Genomic DNA, 21,235 nt, shown 5'->3' with positions numbered 1-21,235 from the left:
TTTTTTTTTTTTTTTTTTTTACTACTTAATGACTGTTTGCAGCCTAAACTAAAATGTTAGTTAACGGTAATCCCGTATTGGCGAAAGATAAGAGGACATGTAATAAGTTCTTTTTTCCTACAGAACACAAGTTAATAAATGTGGGACCAACAGAGCCCTGGTCGGTCAGGGAGAAACTGTGCCTGGCCTCCTCAGTCCTGAGGAGTGGAGACCAAAACTGGTAAAGCAACAACTCCCTCTGAAATAAACTGAGCCGTTTTTGCCATTCACAAATTAAGCAAATGTGCTGAATCAACCTAATTTGAGCAGCTATGCTCATATTTGGTTGATTTAGCGTGAAGTGCTCTCAGGATATCCTCGAACGATTTCCCGGGGGCAATGTGCAGTCCCTCTTTAGACTCAGTTCAATGGGACGCTATGTCAAAACTCTGTCTCTACACACATTTGCTTTCAACTTGTCCTGTTTTTTTAACTCGTATTCACTGTGAGGAGTTTTTTCATCTTCCAGGGTGTCCGTAAGCAGAGCCATCAAGCCGTTCTCAGAGTCCGGCCGTCCACCCGACTGGTTCTCTCAGAAGGTGAGCGACTCGCACGCCTGAGCAGAAGTTCAAAACGGACTTTCAGTCTCACCATTTAGAACGTCAGACATGCTCAGATACGTATCCTCTTTTGAGCTCCTTTCAGCCCATCCAAGGATAACCTGTTCCTCTCTTCTCAGCACTGCGCCTCACAGTATTCGGAACTGCTCGAAGCCACAGAAGCGCCCAAGTCAGTGCTGCGGCAAAGACACATTCAAAAGTGCAAAACTGCGTTGATTTGAACTCGGAGGATTTAATTTGCCCGTTGACTTTCGGTGTGCTTGATTGCGATGTTCCAGGCGCAAACGTGGGGAGAAGGGCGAGGTGGTGGAGACGATCGAAGACGTCATCGTTCGTAGGCTGACGACCGAGAGGATAGAGGAGCTGAAAAAACTGCTGCGAGACACACAGGAGCAGTACAGGTGAGCACACGGCACAGGTGGAAAGGGTGACACTTGGTATCTTACAGTAGGTGAACTTCTCCATTTGATTGTTTACATAAAGGTTTTTTATTTCATACACTGCATCTTTTCTGAAGTTTTTTATTTTTAATGTACATTTTACTGTAGTATTTGATCTACAGATCGGTTACAGATACAACGGGTAGAAATTTATTACATAAGAAGAAATTGTTCTTTGGTGTGGAAAGACTTAAACAGAGGTGCTGGAATGAAATACGTGCAGGTTTTTGACAGATGTCTACCTTCAAAAACCTGTTGAAATAAACACGTAAGCGTTCTTTCTCTTGGTGTTTTCTTTCAAACAAGACTTGTTCTAAAGAAAAGAAAATCTCAAAGTATCGACATTGACTCAACAAAGGTTTTGCCCGCAGTTTCTCCCTTTTAGAATGAGGACGTTCATGGCATGAAAGCGAGATCAGAATTGTCGTCTCTTTGTTTCTTGTTGTGACAGGAAGCTGAAGAAGGAGGTGGATCTGATCCAGGCAGGTCATATGGATCCGCAGCTCAAGGATCTGTGGGCAGAGATCACGCTGTAAGGCTCTTATTGTTCATTCATTACTCGTTGTTTATAATTTGGTGTTTTTTTTTTTTTTTTTTGTTGTACTTGACGGTGCTGAACACAAGTGTGAACGCTCTCAGAACAGACTGAGGACAGCAGCACTCAGACCGTCTTCAACTTTAATCCTTATTCTTTTGGTGTTCTGATTGCGAACTCTCCCGAGTCACGACGAAGGACCTCCTACAACCTGGTTGTTTGCTGGTTTTAAAAACAAAATTATTAACAGCACTGTTAAAACCAGGCTCAGCCGCTGGCTCATTTAGGGCATCTATCTGGAGTAATCTGTGGGAATATTCTAAAGATCAGATCATTTCCAGCTCTAAGTCTTCTATAAACTGGTTGTAGGAGTACTTGTCAATAAAAGACAGATTTTATCATGAGTGGACTGACAGGAAGCTGTATGGGGGGGAGTTTCTCTGTGGTGTGGTTTTTGCTCTGATTGTTTTTAGTGCTGATTGGACCTGCTGTGGTCACCGTATCATAAAATCGGTGGGAGAACAAAACTCTGAGCAGCGACACGTCACGTGTTGGCTTAATTACACAGTGCTGACAGACTGCAAGATGTGGGGTGTTTTACTTAAATTAAAAGAAGCAAAATAAAAATTACGGGTCAAAAATCATCTGTCTCGGCACCGAAGTCAAAAATAGTTTTATTTTTTTCCTTTAGTCTGTGTCTGTTGGATTACATAATTCAGCAACTCCACAAAAGTACAGTCAAAGTGACTGAACGTGTTTACGATTATAAAAAATTGTCATGTTTACCTTTTCTCTCAGCCTCAGTCTAACCCATCTTTCTTCACTATCTTCACCGTCGTTCGTTAAGTTGTTAAGGCGTGTGTAATTTCACCTCCAGAAAGAAGAAACAGGAAGAGGAGGAAGCAGAACAGAAGAGGAAAGCCACAGAGACGGCGTACCAAGGTAGGGTCTTCTATTTTTTTTGGTGTCCGAAAATGGGGTCTCATTTATAAAACCGACGTGCGCACAAACCCGCGTACGTCACTTTCCACGCCAAGTTCGTGGTCTATAAAACACAAACTTGACGGGAAAATGTGCGGTCCCTCGCGCCAGCGCTGAGCCATGCGTACCATATACGCTTAGTTTGGAGACGGAGGAAACTGGAGACACAGATGGTGAAGTGAAGAACTGAAGCCACACGGCATCATGATTCCTCTCAGATCTTTAATTTCACTCCATAATCAAACTTTAATCTTAGATCGTCTTTATCATAAGCTTTCAAAACAGCAGTATGATTTATGCTCCCGTTGGTGAGCCATAAGGACCTTTCAAATAAAAAGCCAACTTCAATCTTAAATAAAAGTTCGCAAAACATTTCAAAGTTTTCTCCCCATCACATCCCTCTCCCTGGGTGATCACCAGGGTGATGTGTACCACAGATTGACACACGAGGGGTCAGTGGCTCCCCCGTCAGGCGCTGCCTCCGCACCCCCTTTCGTGGGGCGCGCCCCATCAGTTTTTGACAGACCATCACTTTTCAGCATGACGCCGTCCATCCTTCTTTCTAAAGGTGTCAGTTCAGGTACGCCCTAGCCCCCACCTGTGGCTGACACGCTCTGGCGGTGGCCGGTTAGTCGCTTTTTTTGCCTCCACTCTAAAATCTGACCAGTTTTTCTCCACCTCGGCCCCTGGCATCTGTGACCCACTCACTGAATTAACAATGATGACAACGTGCTGCCGCTCACAATGCTTCCTTTTATTTGAAACGGCACTACTGTGGCTCACAAAACTTATATTTTTTCTGTTCTCCACCTCATTCAACAGCTCATCGATTTCTGCCTCTGTAAAATTGAGCTTCTTTACTCTTTTCTTGCCATGGTAACTATGAAATAACGTTGATCAGCTGGCTCATTTAAATCCACCTTGCATCGATCTTTTATGGATAAATGTGGGCATGTGGAGGGCAGAGCCTGAGGCGGGATCTTGTTTTAGGTACAGATGTGATTTATAAAGGGAATTTGCTTGCTGGTGTGCGTATGCACAGTTTTATAAATCTGAATTGTTTTTAACCGTACGCCATTTTCGATTTTTGGGCATATGCGCACTTTTAGTATGAATCCTACACAATCTTTTATAAATGAAACCCCTGGACATAAAAGCTAAAATTCTCTTTTGTTTCATTTTCATCTTTTGATGTCAAACCCAGATGTTTTCAGTCTACAGTAAAAAGAAAGGGCCTCACTGTTCCAATACCATCAGAGGGGCGGGGGTCCATTTTTTTATATAGATTAGACATATATTTTTTTCTTTTTTGCGTTCAGTTTTGTTCTTCTCGTGAGTGTCCTTCATGCTTGTTCGTCCTTTCCTCTCAGCAGCTTAGAGTTTAAATGTTCTTACGTCCTTCATGACTGACTTTTTATGGCTCCTTTTGATTCGCATACAGAACACGCCAATAAGAAAAGAAATGACAAAAAAAAAAGTCACGAATGACGAAGACATTTAACAGGTTTGAGTGGGTTTTTGTTCTCTGTTTCAGCATCTACTGATGTTCAGCAGATGGGAACATTTTTACAAAGTAAAACTTTTAACCTGACAAAGATCGACAAGCCATCTGTTTAAGATTTGAGCCACAGTAAAAAAAAACAAAAAACAACACGAATCCAAGAATCATGTTTCAGACATACAGTAACCAAACATGAGTCATTTCTGAAGAAGAGCTCTTGTTGTCCAACACTGTTTGTTTCTCCTTTAGGTTTATTTTTTTGTCAGGACGACAAGAACTGATTTACCACTGGAGCATATCTATACTGCCACCTTCTGGCAGCACGGAGGACCTTCATTTATTCATTTTTAACTCGGGATAAGAAGAAGAAAGAAACATCCATTGAGTGTGTGAAATTTGTTCTCCGCATTTGACCCATCCCCTGAGGGAGCAGTGCCGCGCTCGGGAATCATTTGGTGAATTCCAACCCTTGATGCTGAGTGTCAAGCAGGGTGGATTTCATTAAATGGGTCCCATCTTTACAGTCTTTGGTATGACCCAGCCAGGGATTGAACCCACAACCTCCCAGTTTCAGGGCGGACACTGTACCACTAGGCCACTGATCTGGTACAGAAGACTATCTGAACTCAGCTTAACTTCAGATATTACACTCTCTCAAACTCTATCAGAATTTCTCTTGTTCAAGCAAATTAAAGCTTAAAATAAAGGATTTCATTAAAAAATACTAATAAAAACTAAGAAGGCCTTCCACGAAACGATGATCACTGTAAGGTTTTCTGTTCCAGTTTCAGGCCTCCTTGTTAAAAATGATCAGACTTTCTTTTCTTTGGGTTAGTTTTCTTATGTCTTTCTTAAAAACAGGTTGTTTCTCTGGTGCTCTGGTTCATAATGATGATACTATAACATGATGCCTTCTTTCTGGTTTCTGTGTTACACGAACATTTTTCCCCTCTCTGCCCGCTGCAGCACGTCAAGCTGTGAAAAACACACCAAAGCGCCTCCCCAGTGTGACGGTTCGCTCCCCCCTCGGGGCCAGCCCCCCTAACCTGGACTCCCATCCCGACTCCTCGGTTTCCACTCCTCCTATGGAAGCAGAAGGCGCCGCCCCCGATGAGACCGCCATCCACTCAGTCGTGAGAACATTCAGCCTGTTAAATGAGGTTTAAAACGACCCACGTTCGGGCCTCTAGCGGAAACGGGTCTGCTTTGTTTGCCCCTCCGTCAGGCTCAGGGGGTCGGGGCGTTCCTGCCGGCAGCGGACCCTCCGGCACCGGGGCCCAAAGACGGAGGCCTGCCGGCTCTGGTGGACGACTCGCCGCAGAAGAGAATCCTCACTCAGAAAACCACGCCGCCGCCGTCGCCTCTTTTATCAGAACTTCTGAAGAAAGGGAACCTGATCTCGGCCAGCCCCCGCCTGGTGAGAAACACGGTGCCTCAGGCTCCTCCACGACACAAAAGAGCTACTTTTTTAATTTAGTGTGTCTCAAAGATGAGTCCTTATTTTCGCGTTAGATCTGATTCACGTTTGTGTTCAGGTGGCTGAAGGCGACGGCGCGGGAAGCTTAACCAACGGCGTTCAGACGGCCACCGCCGCTACGGCCTTACCTCCTGGTCACGAGGTCATCACAGGTGAGCGCACTTACAAAAGCAGATATAGCTCCACTTCTTGGCTTTCCTTAAATCCATATTTGTAATTGGTGCCTAACTCCCGGAGCTTCCAGGACATCAGACACGTTTATTTTAATGAAAAGGTCGCTGATGTCTTCTTTTTGTCTTCATCAGTTTTATATTTTCTCCTCCTCTTTGTACTGCGTTGCTGATGTGAGGAGCTTCTTATCAATTTGGTATTTTCCCGTTAGAACGGCCTTTTTTGTCTTCAGAGCAGTTGATTTCTGTAAGAATCGACTACATAGATCTGTTGTTCTGGTGGCCATCTTCAGGGTGAAACTAACTCAACCTTTCGTCGTGTCATCGCTCCATAAATCGTTCGGTTTAATGCGGGCCTGCCCCCCCCGAAAGGCTCCCTGTATTTCAAAAAAGTGCATTTAAAAATGTCTAATTTTCTTTTAAAGCAGTGAAAAACTGGCTGTGATTTATTTATGTTATAACCATCAAGATTTGTAGGCATTCGGGCGCCAAAATACGATGTTACATCGACTTTAATGTGCTTCATCTTTATCTTCATCCTTTGTTGTCTTGGTGATAAGTTTTGGGTCATTATTACGTTGGAAGACCCAGCTTCAGTGGCCCAAACATTGGCCCCCTCTCTGCGTTGATGTTTGAGCAGAAAAACAGCCTCAAACCGTAACGATCGTATGTATTTAAACCGTTATTTAAACAGGAAAACCTCACTGAGATCTAAGAACTCTTTTACATCAGAGGCAGCAGTTCAAAAAACACAGAGTTTTAAAGTATTAAAACATATAATAACAGACCAAATAAATACAAAACATGACAATAAAAGTGATGAGACAAACTTGAAGAGTCGGTGACTAAAAAAGGAACATTTAGTAAAAACACCTGCAGAACGATGTGCTCCATCCGAACGTTTAAGAAAAGATTTAAACTGATGTAAAGGAACCAGCTCACTTAGCTTTAGTGGTTTTTATAGTTTACTCCACATAGAGGAAGCAGGAAGCGACTGGGGCAAACAAAAGGAACAAACTGCGAGAACTGTAATAATATAATGATGTTTCCACCTCCGTGCCTGACTGTGAGAATGCTGTCAGACTCAGCAAACACGCTGAGCGGAGTTGAAGCCAACAAGCTTCATTTTGGTCTCGTCTGGACGCAGCACTTTCTCCTAAACCGTCTCTGAGTCATCCAACTGGACACCCAAATGGTGAAAGACGGAAGAAGACGGAGAAGAAAAAGAGCACAGATGTTCACGATGACCTTTGTTGGAGCTGTGGCTGCTGCCTCTGAGCAGAGGCATGTGTGGATGAAGAGTGGAGGGACTTTGACCTGAGGGACCTCAGTCCTTTCAGCCGACATGAATGTTCACAAAACATCAGATATGTTTCTGATTCAGCACCATTTGCCTGCAGTGTGAACGCAGCCTTGGACTCGAGGTGAACTCGAGACGGGCCGGGCCGAGCCTGTACGTGGGACCTCACAGGTGCTGCAGTGTTTCAGTCCATTAAAGCTCCGCCTGTGTAGCTGTGGGTCGATCCGTCACCTTTCTCACGCTCACTCTGACTCCACTGGGCAACTGGAGCTCCAAGCTCAGGGCGACTGATGATGATTTATGGTTTTCTTTTATTTCTAAATAATCACACCCGCAGTTACCATCATCATCATCATCATCATTCAAGCTTCCTGCTTGTTGTAGCCCATTCCAGGCTCGTGCAGATCGAATATCTTGCGGGCAAACTTACAAAATCCAATATGTTCCCCTCAGTATGCTGATGTGCTGGTATGATTTATTTTTTAAGTGATATTTCTGGATATGAACAGAGAAACAAGCAAACCTTTCTTCAGCACAGATAAATTGTTTTTGTGATGTTTAAATCTGCGCTGAAGAGATCCTTCAGAAAGCTTTTATTTTCCTCTAAAATGAACATTTCTGACTCCAGTCTTCGTTCCTGGATGTCGATCTAGTCTGATGAAGAAACCTGTAACATATTCTGGGTACATATTAGTGCTTCTCTTCCTGAACCACCACAGAGTTTGGCCTTCATGTTTTGCTTTTACTAAAATATTATTCGTTAAACTTGCAGATTTTATTTTCAGGTGAGATTATTGTTCCTGTCCGAAATCCCTGACAGATTAACCATAACCCAAAAACGTTTTGTTGACTTTTGCATTTTTTTTTTTTTTTTACACACTTGATCGTGACTAAAGCTTAAATGAGAAACACATTTTATATCAAGTGAAAGTCTCAGCCACCAGTCCACACTGGTCTTCTTCTCCTGTTTTTATTACTAGTTTTTATGACTCTGTGTACGTCTGATGTTTGAATCACGTTTTGGGTTTCTTGTCCCCACGTCGGTCTGTGTGCAGAGGGTGAAGCAGAAGCCGCGGTGAAGGCGGAGCTCGGTGAGGAGGCGGGGCTGGTGGAAGAAGACCTCGTCGCCGTGTCCTACATGGGGGACGAGTTGGACCTGGAAACGGTGGGGGACATCATCGCCATCATAGAGGAGAAGGTACGTTCACCGGGCCGCCTCAGACAACCTCCGTTACCGTCAGAAATAAATCTTTTTTTTTAATGTTAAAACGATCACGAAGATAAACGCAAATATCTACAATAAGTTGCCAAGAGCTCCGTGTTCTGGTTGGGTTTGAGGTGTAGATGGAGAGAGTAACAAATGTTAATGTAAATATATTTATAAGACAAATATTTACTTCATGATTAGAAGTGACGCCACAGATGCTAAGCGAGCCAGCGAGCGGCTAATTACAGCCAAACATTTTGGTAGTCTCTGTTTTACGTCCTTCTTTCTTTTCCTACACGTTTCTATTGTTGCTGCAAACAACCACAAACCGATGTCTGTTGTCCGCACAGATACAACTTTAATGACAACATATTACAGTATTTTCTGCACTATAAAGCGCACCGTACTATAAGGCACATCCTCGTGCACCTCCCAATTTTTGTAACTTCACGCAGACCACACTCCATTCAAAATGGATGATTTTGGTGCTCTAGCGGAGCTGGTTCGCCTGTATCAGCATTTATATGATCCCTCTGTGAGAGATCACAAAGATAATTAAACGGTTCAAAACTCACAGAAGAATACAGCACCGACGTAAGCATCAAGTAGAAACACCTCCACCGTGTGCGGAGCCCTGTGTGACTCTAACTGAGCCTTAATGCTGCAGCGGTGCAGCTTTGTAGTTTAACCAAAGTTGTACTAAAAAATTAAGACTTCTTACATATATAAGGAGCTCTGGATTATAAGGCACACTGTTGTTTTTTGAGAAAATTGAAGGTTTTTAAGTGCGCCTTATAGTCTGGAAAATACTGTAGAAAAAACAAAACGCCTGTTTACGTGGAAGGGATCAACAACTTCAGGCGATGTATCGGCTTTTTCCAAAGAATCATATCATTACAAATGTCTTTTTTCCATCGACTGTTTGGCGTATTCTCAGTTTCTGTAGAGGGTCGCAGTGCAGGGACCCTGTTAATCTGTACAGATTATGGCGTTGGTCTTGTTTTTCCCGACAACCTGATATCCTGTCCTCCGTACTTTATGAATATTGTTTAAAAACAAGTCCGTGTTTGTGAATCCTCTGTACAAAGCCAGCTGACGTATCTGACTTGTGATCGGTAAATGGAGCTGCCAAAGGACTTTTTAAGCAGCATTTATAAATGTTGGTCAGTGATAATAAAAGAGCAGCCGTTCATCATAAACAGAGTTCCGACTGGCTTTCAGAAAGTGGTGCTGGTGAACGCAGCTCCGACCAGCAGCCACACAGCTGGTGATATGAAAACAACCAGCAGGAAGACGAGACAGAACGAGCTCGTGTTATTCTACTTCTGCTTTTTGACTTCATGGGTGTTAAAACCTGAGGCTTTTTTATTTGGTTTATCTAGATTGAACTTCTCCTTTCTTAGGAGTCGGTGCTTCAGTGGTTAAAGGAGAAATAAGTGGTGTGAAAATGCTTTTCAAGTTTAAAAGTACGACTTCATTAGAAGTCAGGTCTGAGGCATTATACTGCAGCCAGCCTACAGGGGGCGCTCATGTTTCTGCTTCAACTCCTGCCTCACTGTGTAGTTATCAGTAAAAGTTGATGGTGGGTCCCCATGGCTGCTGCGTAGTGAGACTAGACCTTCTAAGGGCTCTCTGAGAGTCGTAAGTGTTTGATCTGAGCCTCTGGTGTCATCAGTGTTCAGTGTTGAAATGATACACACAGCTTGGTTTAACATCAACAAACTGAATCATGAGGCGAGCTCGGGGTCGACGGGGTTTGTGTCGGCTGTTCACGGCTCCCTCCGTCCTCCCAGGTTGACGACTCTGTGGAGGCTTTGGACGCAGCTGCCGTGGAAGCGGCGCTCTCGCTCTGCGAAGAGGCCGTCTCCGAAGGCCACACCCTCCCCGGCCCCTGGGAGACGCAGGAGCTGAAGCCCTCGGACCCCACGCCCGCGGCCCGAGACTTGAGCTCCGCTCAGGAACCCCAGGGCGGCGCCACGGCGTCGGCCCCGACCTCCGACGGCGTGGACGCACAAAACCCGTCCGGTGCTAAAACGGAAGAACAGATTAAAGGAAACAGCGAGGGGCCTGAGGTGACGGGAAGTGACGTAAATTCCTCCGTCGCCTCTGACGACGGCGCAACAGGAAGCGAGGCTCCGGAGGATGGAGCGGCAGCGAAGGAGGCTGCTGAAGCTACGATAAAGAGTGAAGGAGAGGAGTGGAGCCAGCCTGAGCCCAACCCACCCTGCCTCGGTGGGTAACACACACACACACACGTGTGTGAATAAACAGAAATAATAAGTTTTCTCTCTCTGCACAGACTCTGAGGACAGCTGTGTGTCTGGGCGAGAGTCCAAGGTAACTCACTTCAACACACCCACAAAAGCTGACAACATTTGCCTTAAAAAACTGAAAATCGTTCCGTGTTTGTGTTTTGTTGCACCCAGGAGGTGAAGGAGGAGGAAGCGGGGAGCGAAGCGGACCCAGAGGAAGGGATGGAGCTGAAGGAGGACTGCGGGGAGGGGGAGGGCTCCTACCTGTCCGAGGTGGAGCGGGCAGCCAGCGAGAGTGAAGACGGCTACGGTCCACCGTCCCAGCGCTACACGGCAGACTCCCTGGCCAGCAGCCCCGCCTCCTCCTCCCAGCTGTGGGTCCTCTCACACAAACGCAGAGAAAAGCAGAACGCCTGACAATCTCTGAATCACATCGAGGCTCCACACTTCTCCGTCTGATGTTCTTTCTGCTTTCTCTGTTTCGTTTCGTTCTTCGTCAGCTCCACGTGCGGAGAGGACCAAGAGGCGGTTCAGGCTCAGAAGATCTGGAAGAAAGCCATCATGCTGGTGTGGCGAGCTGCGGCCAACCACAGGTGCCGTTTCCTCAAAAGTGAATCAGCCTTTAGTGGCCAAAACATTTAAACACGACTCTCCTTTAGGTCACAGTCGGGAAGTTTCTCAACCATCTGATTGTGCTGAGTCAGGACATGTCGAGCGTCTTCTCTGAATAAAATCTAGATGCGATGTGTCTCGCAGGTACGCCAGTGTCTTCTTGCAGCCTGTGTCAGATGACATCGCCCCGGGTTATCACAGCATTGTGCACAGGTCAGTCCACACACACACACACACACACACAGTGATGTGCAAACGTTTTAAACCTCCACTGCTTTTTTTAAATTCCCCTTTCAAGCAGCCAGATGTATTTAGTCTTTTATAGGGGTCTTGATTCTTTTGATTTGGCCTGCCGTCCCCCTCATTCACAGTCCAGTCCTGTTACCTGATTTTGTTCAGTTTGTGGTTTAAAAAAAATAAGGAAAGCTAGAACAAGTGGAGGACAAAACACGGAACGTATCTCAGTCGTCTCTTCAGGAAACAGGAAAAAAATCCAACAAATTCCTGAACCAGGACCTTCAGTTGATGATCAGACTGCCGAGTTTTCAACTAATAACTTTTTGAAACACATTGTTGAAATGTTTTATGTGTCAAACTGTTATCTTTGATATTTTTTTTATAGTAACAACCAAAGAAATGGGAGCAAATGGGTTTTTCTGCTTCAGGCTGCTGATAACAAAGTGCCTAAAATTGCTTCTTTAGCCCTGTTCGCACGGGATAAGCATTATCTGCGGACCCCATGTAATAAATAAATTACTCCCTAACGTCTGCTTTTTATATGGATGGGATAACGGAAGCCTGAGATTTAGCTGAAATTAATGGACATCTTCCGGATCTGATGTTAACGAGCTGCGTACTGCGTAACGTCCGCTTAGCTCTAGCTTGCTGTATCGTAGGCTACAAACAGAAGATTATTCCTACCGCACAGAGCAATGCATGATGGGAGCCACCATTAGCGTGTGATTTTGCTCCTTCTCTTCAGCGCTTTCTTTTTTATGTCAACTGTTACGGGTCGATAGGGTCTTGCTGGCCCGGGACACAAAAGGTTATGTATGCACTCCGATGCAGCCTCCATCACTAAAAGCAAATAAAAATGCGCTCAGGAAACAAAAAACGCCTAATTATGGATCGGATCCCACCCATTTCTGTCCAAACCACAGAGATGCCTATTGGCATTGGATTAAAATTCTTATAAAATAAATATAAGCAAGGAATATATATATATTCTGTTCAAAAAAGGAGCAGGTTGAAGATACAAGATCTTATATTTTCCTGCCCCTCTCATCTTCATCAACTTATAAACATTTGAATCTCCAAACACCTAATAAACTTAAATTATTTTCACATTACATGACACATAAATCTCACATTCTCATCTTTAAATGTACAATTATTTAAACATTTTATATCATCAGTGGCGTTATTGGATGTTGAAACACTCATCTTACATAACATATTTCCCAGTAAGCTCCTTTTTAAACAGTTTTTTAAGCTGGTTTGTATTTGTACTTCTTTTTAACTCATTACTCAATCCGTTTCATAAATCTACTCCACACACTGATAAACAAAAACTGTTTTTGGTTGTTCTGATACATTGTTTTTTTAAATTTCTGTGTCGGCCTGTGCAAATAAGGCTTTTTGCTAAGTTTTCTGTTATGTGTCGACACAAGGCTGGTTCATCCTTTGAGTTTAGGAGCCTTTTTATGCCTGAAGGATTCACAGATCAGAGTTATTTAACCTAATTTTTAAACAATAATCCTCTGAAGTGGTCAAAATGATTGAGGAAACAACCAGAGGTCAAAGACAAACTTGACAAACCAGCTGTATTTGGAGCCAACATTACAAAAAAAAAACCCTCTGCTTTACCCCATCCGGCTCCAGGCCCATGGACCTCTCAGCCATAAAGAAGAACATCGAGTCCGGCGTGATCCGGACCACGGCGGAGTTCCAGCGCGACATCATGCTCATGTTCCAGAACGCCATCATGTACAACTCGTCGGACCACGACGTGTACCACATGGCACTGGAGATGCAGCGGGACGTCCTGGAGCACGTGCAGCAGTTCCTGGCCACGCAGCTCATCATGCAGACCTCCGAGAGCGCCATCTCCGCCAAGAGCCTCCGTGGGAGGGAGGGCAACCGTAAGCCGGGGGAGCCGGCCGAGAAGGTGGGTTGGAAGGAGGGGAACTCTCATTCGGACCTGGTTTGTTAGAAGTTAACTTGAATTAAAGCTTCGAAATCAAAAACTAAACGATCATTATTTATTTAGGTCCAGTTCTCTTTGTTTAGATTACGCTGCAGCTTCCTGTTGACTGTAGCTCCACCTGTTTGAAACCTAATCAAAGGAAATCAAATCTGCTCCTTAAAGATGTCTGGATTTATTTATTGTTATTTTAACCTAGTTTAGAGGTAGTTACTTTAACAGAGTCAAACCTCCAGTTTTTACGCATATTATGTCAGCTTATTATTATTTATGAAAAAGTCTTAATTAGTGCTGGGCGATATGGAAAAAATTCTATATCACAATATACCCCAATTACGTACGTTGTCAGTTATTCTCTGAAAAATATGAAAAAATAATCTCATTTCTTACCTTTTTCAAACTTTATTTCGAAGTGACATTTAACTGAACTTTCACAAATGAGATCTGCTGCATTTTAGTGCAGCAATATATATGCACCTGTTAGACGTAACAGTATCAAATGACAACAGACTCCATTATCTTCGGCCGGCTATAGTTTTCCTTTTCGCAACTTTCCCAGCTCTTTTACAACTTGTTTGTTTGCACTTTTTGGATTGTTAAATAATCTTTTTCGTGGTTCTTCTTTAAGTGATAGAAGAGGTTTGTTGTGTTGGCGTCAGATGAGAAAACGGTCTAATAGCAGAGTTAGCATTAGCAGAGTTAGCATATTACCTTTTTCTGCTCCGTGACGGACTTCTTGAACCAAATCACAGACGTCCCCCCTAGTTTTGGTAAAAGTCTTTCTTCTTGGGCTGCCTGCTAGCTGTCTCTACTTGTTGCAACCCTGGGTTTGATACTTCATGCGTCTCCATCTTTCAGCACTTATGACTTAAATGCAGACACATACGGTGGGTCACAGAATATGGTGTGCCGTCGGGCTGCACAGAAAGCTGCTGCCGTAAAGCATGTCGCAAACCCACACGTAAAGCACCATCATGTCAAAAAACGGAGGTTCTTCGCGAAATAGTTTTTTTCTTCTTATTTATCACTTATATAAACTGAATGTATGCAAAGTGACAACACTAATACATTCGTCGTAGCCTACGTTATGAAATATTTACATGAATCATTGATACAATTATGATAAAAACGACAGAAACGATAGAAACAATAGAGACGATAGAAGAAAATATATCACGATAGACACTTTTCTATCGTCCCCACGATATGTATCGTTATATCACCCAGCACTAGTCTTGTTTTCATACGTCCTGAAAAGTGAACTTCCATAAAGAAAGGCCGGCTGGACGACACATTTCACACCAAATCCTGGACCTCGTTTCACAAATTCAAATTAAGGGATACTTTTTATTTTCTTCCTCATGCTTTAAAACGCTATAAATACAGTTTATTCACTTTTGACCGACAGAAAACCTAACAAAACACGCTTCGATTTTGTTTCAGAAGGAGATAAAAGTGAAGGAGAAGCTGAATTTAGTGATCTGATTTCCTTTTATTCAAATGCCTTAGTAATATATGGATACTTTATTGGTTCTTTGCAGGAAATTCCAGTAATGGTGTTCATGAAGGAGTAGATGTTTTTGAAAACAAAAGTATTTTGTTCCTGCCGTGTCAGATGTCTGAGCGGGTCGTTTACTCTGTTTCATCGTGGATCAGAGTAAAAATGTTCTTCCTCCCAGCTCCTGACGAACACGTCTGTCCAGGTTCTTATAGTTTCTAATTTCAGGCCCTTTACTTTTATCTTTGCTGCTTTTAAAACTGGTTATGGTTCAAATGTGTAAATCTGGGCGGATCATTAAATCCAAAATAATAATTAGGCTCTAAAATAAAACCGGTCCCTCATGTTTTTGTCGTTTATTTTCCATTTTAAAGCCACGGCAGCAATACAGAAAACATCTGAACGGTTTTAAAGTATTTCAGCCGTTCATCACTTTGTTTTTCAAATGTTTTCAGACAGATCTACGAACGGGTCTTTTTATTAACAGTTGTTTAATCTGCAGCTTTTAAGGCATTTTAGTCTCTTTATTATTATTATTCGAACACATTTCCCACCTTGGTGACATTTCACCGCCTTCCCACCGCCTGCAGTTATGAATTTTTCTTTATTTTTTGTAGTGAAACACAGATATTATTTATTTTTTTCAGTTTGAAGGAAAACGTCAGTGCAGCTGAAGCTGATCACATCCTAAAACAAACTCTTTTTAACTTTCAGCACTCGGTCTCTGATGTTTCCTCACAGGTTGAAGGAGAATCTTTAAAAACCTCAAACTCAACATTAGTTTGTTTTGAATTAGAAATCACTGTGGTGTGAACATTGGTGCTAAGATCTAAAAAAAAAAAAAGTTCCTGGAAGTGACTCTGAGTTATATAATGTTTCATTAATCTAAATGACAACAAACAGCATGTTTACAGTGTTAGAAACATGAACTCTGCTTCAGTGGAAGAAATATTGATGATGAATCTCAGCTGATCTTTGTTCTGTCTCTGTGTCTGCCTGTCTCTGTGTCTGCCTGTCTCTGTGTCTGCCTGTCTCTCTGTCTGCCTGTCTCTCTGTCTGCCTGTCTCTCTGTCTGCCTGTCTCTCTGTCTGCCTGTCTTTCTATCTGTGTCTGTCTACATGCTCATCTGTGTGCGTATAAATACTGATCGAGTATATTAGCAAGGCCACCTGATTTTTCTAACCTCATCAAACCCAACATGTTTTGATCCCATTAGATCGATCTTTTAAAGACAAATCCAACACAGTTTGAATTTTTAAAATCGGCCTACTGGTTACCAATTTGTTGTCAGAAAACGATCATCAGAATGAGTCTGAATGAATCCGGCTCTTAAACAGGCAGCAACAGGAAGTCCTGTGTTTAACTTCCTGTTCTCACACCGGGCTGAAGATGAGGAATCGCTCTGATTGGCTGGAAATTCTCAGATTATTCCTTCGTGGATAACACCTGAGCAAAGCGGTCCAAAGGGCCAGCTCCTGCTGGGCTGTTTGCCGACGTCTGAGCTGAGAAATAAATGAATGAATGATCTCGATCACTGCCTGACCCAGTTAGCTGCAGAGCTACTGTTTATTTAACGGATGAAGAACATGTAGAGGATGGATGGGTTGGAGGGGACAGCTGGCCTTGCTAAGTATGATAAGTCTGTGTCTTATGTTCTCTGAATCTCTGAAACAAGTTTTCTTGGAGGTCAGGAAATAAAAATAAATCACCTGATGTTTTTTTTGTTTTTTAACAGAATGTATTTGACAAATGCTTCCAAGTTTTATTTTGGTTGTTCCTGCTCTGCGAACCTGGTCGGTGCTGATCTTAGTTTTCCCTGAAGCCAGGGCAGAAACTTTTGTCTGCACCTGTTTTTTGTTTTTACGTGTTGTAAAACCACTGGTTCGTGATTTCCCAAGCCAGTTTCAGTTTCCAGTTTGCGGCTGCTCTCTGCGGGGTCTTCAGATGCGTATTATTTGCTCCACGTCACACGTGACGGAGTGAAAGGTCCACGATGGTTCTGAGCACACAGCTTCTGTAGTGAAAAAAGTATTTATCAAGTGCTAAGAGCGGAGCTGCCTGCATCGTGACATTCTTCTTCTTCCTACACAGACCTGAAAAGTGTGAAACTTGATTTTTAGTATTGTCAGGGTCTGGATAAGTATGGGGAAAAGAAAAAAGTGTGTGGAAGACCATTAGAGTCTGTGACCTTCTGTGTTTTCTAAAAACGACATATTTAAACTGGCATTCCTTGAAGGATTGTAAGGAGTGCACGAAAGGCTCTCCGTTGGTTTCTGTCAGTGCTTGGATTATTTTATGTGTTGGGGATGACTCTCAGTTACTACCACCCCAAATATCAGCTCAAAATCAGCAATCATGTTAGCTCAAGTCAGTCATTTTTTTCTCTAACATGGAGATGAAACAAAAACATCTCTCACTATAAGGAGCTCATATCTATTGGAATTATGGGGATAAGAACAATAAAAAATCAAAGTTTCCACATTGAAGCATTAAAAGCAAACAGTGCTGTGCAAATCTTATAAATTACAGTAAATCTACAGATGTTTGGTTGTCAAAAAATGGACAAAAAGTTTGGAAAAGTGTCAAATTTCCAAATGTAACTGTGTAAAAGAATATATTATAGAAAATATTTTATGTCAGGGGTGTCAAACTCCAGGCTTCGAGGGCCACTCGTCCTGGGAGTTTTAGGTTTTTCTGCTCCAACACACCTGATTCAAACGGTTTAATCACCTCCTCACCAAATCATCAAATTCTCCAGGAGCATGGCAACAAGTCATCCATTTAAAGCAGGTGTTTTAAAGCAGGAACATCTAAAACATGCAGGAGAGCGCCCCGAGGAACGGAGTTTGACACCCCTGCTTTAGGTTGTGGCTGTCATTCAGTGTGAACGGGCCTCAGCTATGAGGCGTTCACAGACCAAAATAAAAACAGATTTTTGTGTCGGAGCGCTGGTTGAGTTGGTTAAAATCTGAAAACTGGATGCTTCCAGTCAGCAGCCAAACAATCAGTGCATCCTCTTTATATTTACTGTCTGTCTGTCATGTTTCCAATGTCTTTCCTGCACTTTGGAGCTAAGGTGTGTGTGTGCGCGTGCGTGTGTGTGTCAGCGTCCCTCTGTTGTTCGCCTCAGACTCGTATAATGCTTGCCCTCTCACGGCCGTTTGTGTCTTTTGCTTTCTCTCTCTCACTCCGATGTCTGTCCTCCTACAGGACAGTGTCCCAATGGCCTCTCCTGCTTTCCTTCTCTCTCTCTTTGTAAGTATTCAGGTTCTCCCTCAGACCTCACCAGAACCAGGCCCGCCTCGGCGCAAAAAAACATCATCAACATCACACTCATGATGCCACTCACCGTCTGCACCTCTGATATCTGTCGGTTTTCTTTTTCGTTTAATCTCCATCTTTCAGTTTTTCCTTCAGTGAAGTCAGTCAATCAGTGTCTCATGTCATCGTTTTGATTTGCTCCGAGTGGTGAAGAACCTCTTTGTTTTCTTATTAACAAGAAGCAGGTTGTGCAGCTTCACTGAGCCACACATCTACACCATCAGAAGGACCTCCTTCTCTCTCACACACACACACGTCTCACCTACATGTCGTCCATGTCACCCTCATGAACTTTACATTGTTTACACACACACACACACACACATACAGAGCCTCCTTTCATCGCCCAAGCTTCTGTTGCCCTTTTGGTTAATGAACCCATGCCGGTTTCCTGTGTTTTTTCCGTTTACGTGGCGTTGTTCATGTCTCTGCATGTTCTAATTTTATTTCCTCCTCCTTTTCTTTTCGTTTCTGAACCTCCCTCGGTGTTTTTCTTTAGTTTTGGCCATCCTTGTTTTCTTTTTTTTTTTCCCCCGTTTCGCCCTTCATGCGAGGAGGAAGCCCTCCGAGATGGACTGTGCTGTGTTTATTTGTTTTTTTTTTTTTTTTTTTTTTGCAGAGCTGAACTGCATGCTATCTCACCATCTTCTTTTCCCTGTTTCTCAATTGATTCCTCTGGCTTTCTCTCTCTCAGTATTGATCTATAAATATGTGTCTTTGCTTGTGCAGCCTCTAGTGGCCGTGTTGCTCAGACAGNGTGTTTATTTTTTTTTTTTTTTTTTTTGTTTGTGCAGAGCTCGGTCACATGACAAAGGGCCTCTGCGTTCTGCTCAGCTGACCTTTGACCTTTGCGATAAGCCTTTTGCTCTGTGTCTGTGCCGCAGGACGGAGGAACCAGGGGCCGACGCAGCGCGATGGAGGCCGACCTGAAGATGAAGAAGTAAAACGGAGCTTTTGGAGGAGATGACACTCGTGCTGACTGCTCACTCTGGGCGTGTGTGTTCACCCACACACACACCTGGATCAGGAGCGGGTCAGAATGGTTTATGTGGGATTTCTCTCCAGGGTAGAACCTGTGAAGGTAGATCATCATCATTATCATTGTTTCTCTGCCGAGGATGAACAAGAACTTTATCTTTTTTTTTCTTTTAAAAATCACCAGCAAAAGTTTGTCTGGGGTCAAACAGTGAAGGTCTGCCTGCTGGATTTGATCACGGTGAACATTTTCTACTTTAGTACTCGTCTGTCTGCTGAGTGGATCCCGCACCAAACTGTGCCCAGTCAGAGCTGGCGAGACGTGAAGCCCGCCACCCGAAAAACACAAAACGCACCGCAAGTTCGAAGCCTGTCCTGTTACTCCTGCATGTTGGGCCGACGGCACACAGAACCGAGACGTGTATTCAATCGGGCCACAGCTTCGTACATCGAGACGGAAACCAAATCTGACGGTGTTTCAGTGTTTTCTGCTGAGTCAGGGCTCAGGTGGCGTCAGCCTGTTAGCTAATGTATAACGGTGCATGTGTTAGGTTCCTAAATTATAAGAATAATCTGAGCATTTCTGCTGTTTTTTTTGTTTTTTGTTTTTTTAAAGAATGATTTAAAAGAGGTCATGATTAAAGAATTCAAATTGATATCTTAGACATCACATTCGATGGAGGGCTTTAAATGTGTCGCTCAGAAGTGGGGTTCTTACCTGTTATAGGTAGCTCCTTGATTGGTCAAAGCTTGGAGGATTGGAGTTTAACTCTGGCCAGGTCGATGAGCTAACGGCTAGTCCAAGCGGGGGATTGCTGCCGTCTTAAAACGGCTCCAAGCTTCAAAACGTCAAAGCAGTTCATTCAAGTATTATTTTTTATAAACCTTGACGCTGTCGTCGGTTCCACATCACGTGATTATTCTGGTAATCCTGCTGGAAGCTACAGCTAGCTGCTAACCCCTGCGTAAATGATCCTGAAATCTGACGACAACGGTGTAAAAGTTTATAACGCAAGTATGGACCGCTGCAAACGTTTTTAAGAAAGCAGCGGTCCTTTCCGGTCGGTTTCTCCGAGCTGAGGCCATCCAAGGAGCCATCTGCGACAGGTAAGATATTAACTGTTCATCCAAACTGTCCCTTTTAAAAGAGTGGAGCGGCTTGATCTCAGACGCCTGCGTTTACAACAGCAGCCTCTTGTGACTCTGATGGGCGACCTTTGACCCCACGATTATTTTATGTGCTGAGACAAACGGAGGCGTCTGAAGGCAGGAGTCCAAACAAAAAGTACTCTGAGACGTTGTGGCAGTTTGGGCCCAAACCGGTTCGTAACGGGCCGAAAACGTACCGTTCATCCCTGCTCTTGTCTGTTAGGATGTAGTAGTTTGAGTGTGTGTGAGTGTGTGTGTGTGTGTGTGTGTTCTCTGTAAACGTGTTGTACCCGAGGAGGATCTTGTACTTAGGGTAGCTGGTGTATGTATCATGTTTTTGGTGTACATTTGTTAAATAAAGGAAATTAGCTGTAAATGTCGAACCGGTCCGAGCGGTTCATCCACCGACAGGTTTGAGGCGGAGAGCAAAACGTCGGCCTCCGACCGGATTCTTCCAGCTCTGTACCCGCTGCATTCGGAGTCCCGACTCCACACGTTGAAATTAAACACCTTGCACTATTTTACGCCGTTTCCTTTCCCTGCAAACCACCTGGAACTGGAGTTAGTGAACAGGCTGGGAACGAATAAGTCTTCTAAATAAATCAGTGTGTGCCAACAAAACAATCAGTTAGGTCTAGATGTTTCCTACACAAAACTGGTAATTATTGATATTTCACACATTACACCGTCTTTAGAACAGTTAGATATGATGTAAATACAGCTAGAGATAAATAAACTAATATTTATGTAAAATAAAGTAATTGACATCATGTTTATTTTGGGTTTATATAAACCTGTAAGGTCAGAAGATTTATCTAAACAGGAATTTAATTTCCCTTAAGTCGAATATCAAAATTCTATCACAGCACTAGTAGATGTGTTTACTCATTCCTTTGACCTTTTATTTCCTCCACAAGCAGCCTTGGTTTTATCCCTCCAGCCCAGTGGTTCTCAGACTTGTTTTTAACAACTACCACCTTTAAGAGATGTAATAAAACCAGTAGTAAGAGTTTAC

General features: G+C 43.4%; 1 protein-coding gene across 3 annotated transcripts in view; it reads left to right on the top strand.

Moving 5' to 3' along the window:
* LOC108238004 (bromodomain containing 8) overlaps positions 1-20,741 on the top strand; it is a 23,432-nt gene extending 2,691 nt beyond the window's left edge. The window contains exons 2-20 of one of the 3 annotated variants that reach the window (XR_001808663.3): positions 124-220; positions 509-578; positions 719-768; positions 878-1,000; positions 1,491-1,571; positions 2,452-2,516; positions 5,023-5,189; positions 5,282-5,473; positions 5,592-5,685; positions 8,059-8,201; positions 10,004-10,442; positions 10,510-10,547; positions 10,637-10,836; positions 10,963-11,055; positions 11,219-11,287; positions 12,956-13,241; positions 17,986-18,030; positions 18,981-19,177; positions 19,259-20,741. Coding sequence is in view for 2 of the 3 variants with exons in the window: in XM_017419795.3 (XP_017275284.1) it covers positions 124-220; positions 509-578; positions 719-768; positions 878-1,000; positions 1,491-1,571; positions 2,452-2,516; positions 5,023-5,189; positions 5,282-5,473; positions 5,592-5,685; positions 8,059-8,201; positions 10,004-10,442; positions 10,510-10,547; positions 10,637-10,836; positions 10,963-11,055; positions 11,219-11,287; positions 12,956-13,241; positions 17,986-18,030; positions 18,981-19,040 (2,312 nt within the window). In the remaining variant the exon portion in view is untranslated. Of the gene's footprint in view, positions 1-123; positions 221-508; positions 579-718; positions 769-877; positions 1,001-1,490; positions 1,572-2,451; positions 2,517-5,022; positions 5,190-5,281; positions 5,474-5,591; positions 5,686-8,058; positions 8,202-10,003; positions 10,443-10,509; positions 10,548-10,636; positions 10,837-10,962; positions 11,056-11,218; positions 11,288-12,955; positions 13,242-17,985; positions 18,031-18,980 lie in introns of all 3 variants that reach the window. The other 2 variants (XM_017419795.3, XM_017419796.3) reach the window with 2 other exon arrangements.
* Positions 20,742-21,235: the final 494 nt, after the last annotated feature.

The sequence above is a fragment of the Kryptolebias marmoratus genome, linkage group LG9 (assembly GCF_001649575.2).
Source record: "Kryptolebias marmoratus isolate JLee-2015 linkage group LG9, ASM164957v2, whole genome shotgun sequence".
Taxonomy (NCBI): Eukaryota; Metazoa; Chordata; class Actinopteri; order Cyprinodontiformes; family Rivulidae; genus Kryptolebias; species Kryptolebias marmoratus.
Note: the sequence above shows the minus strand (reverse complement) of the source record. Positions and strands in the feature narration are given on the sequence as shown.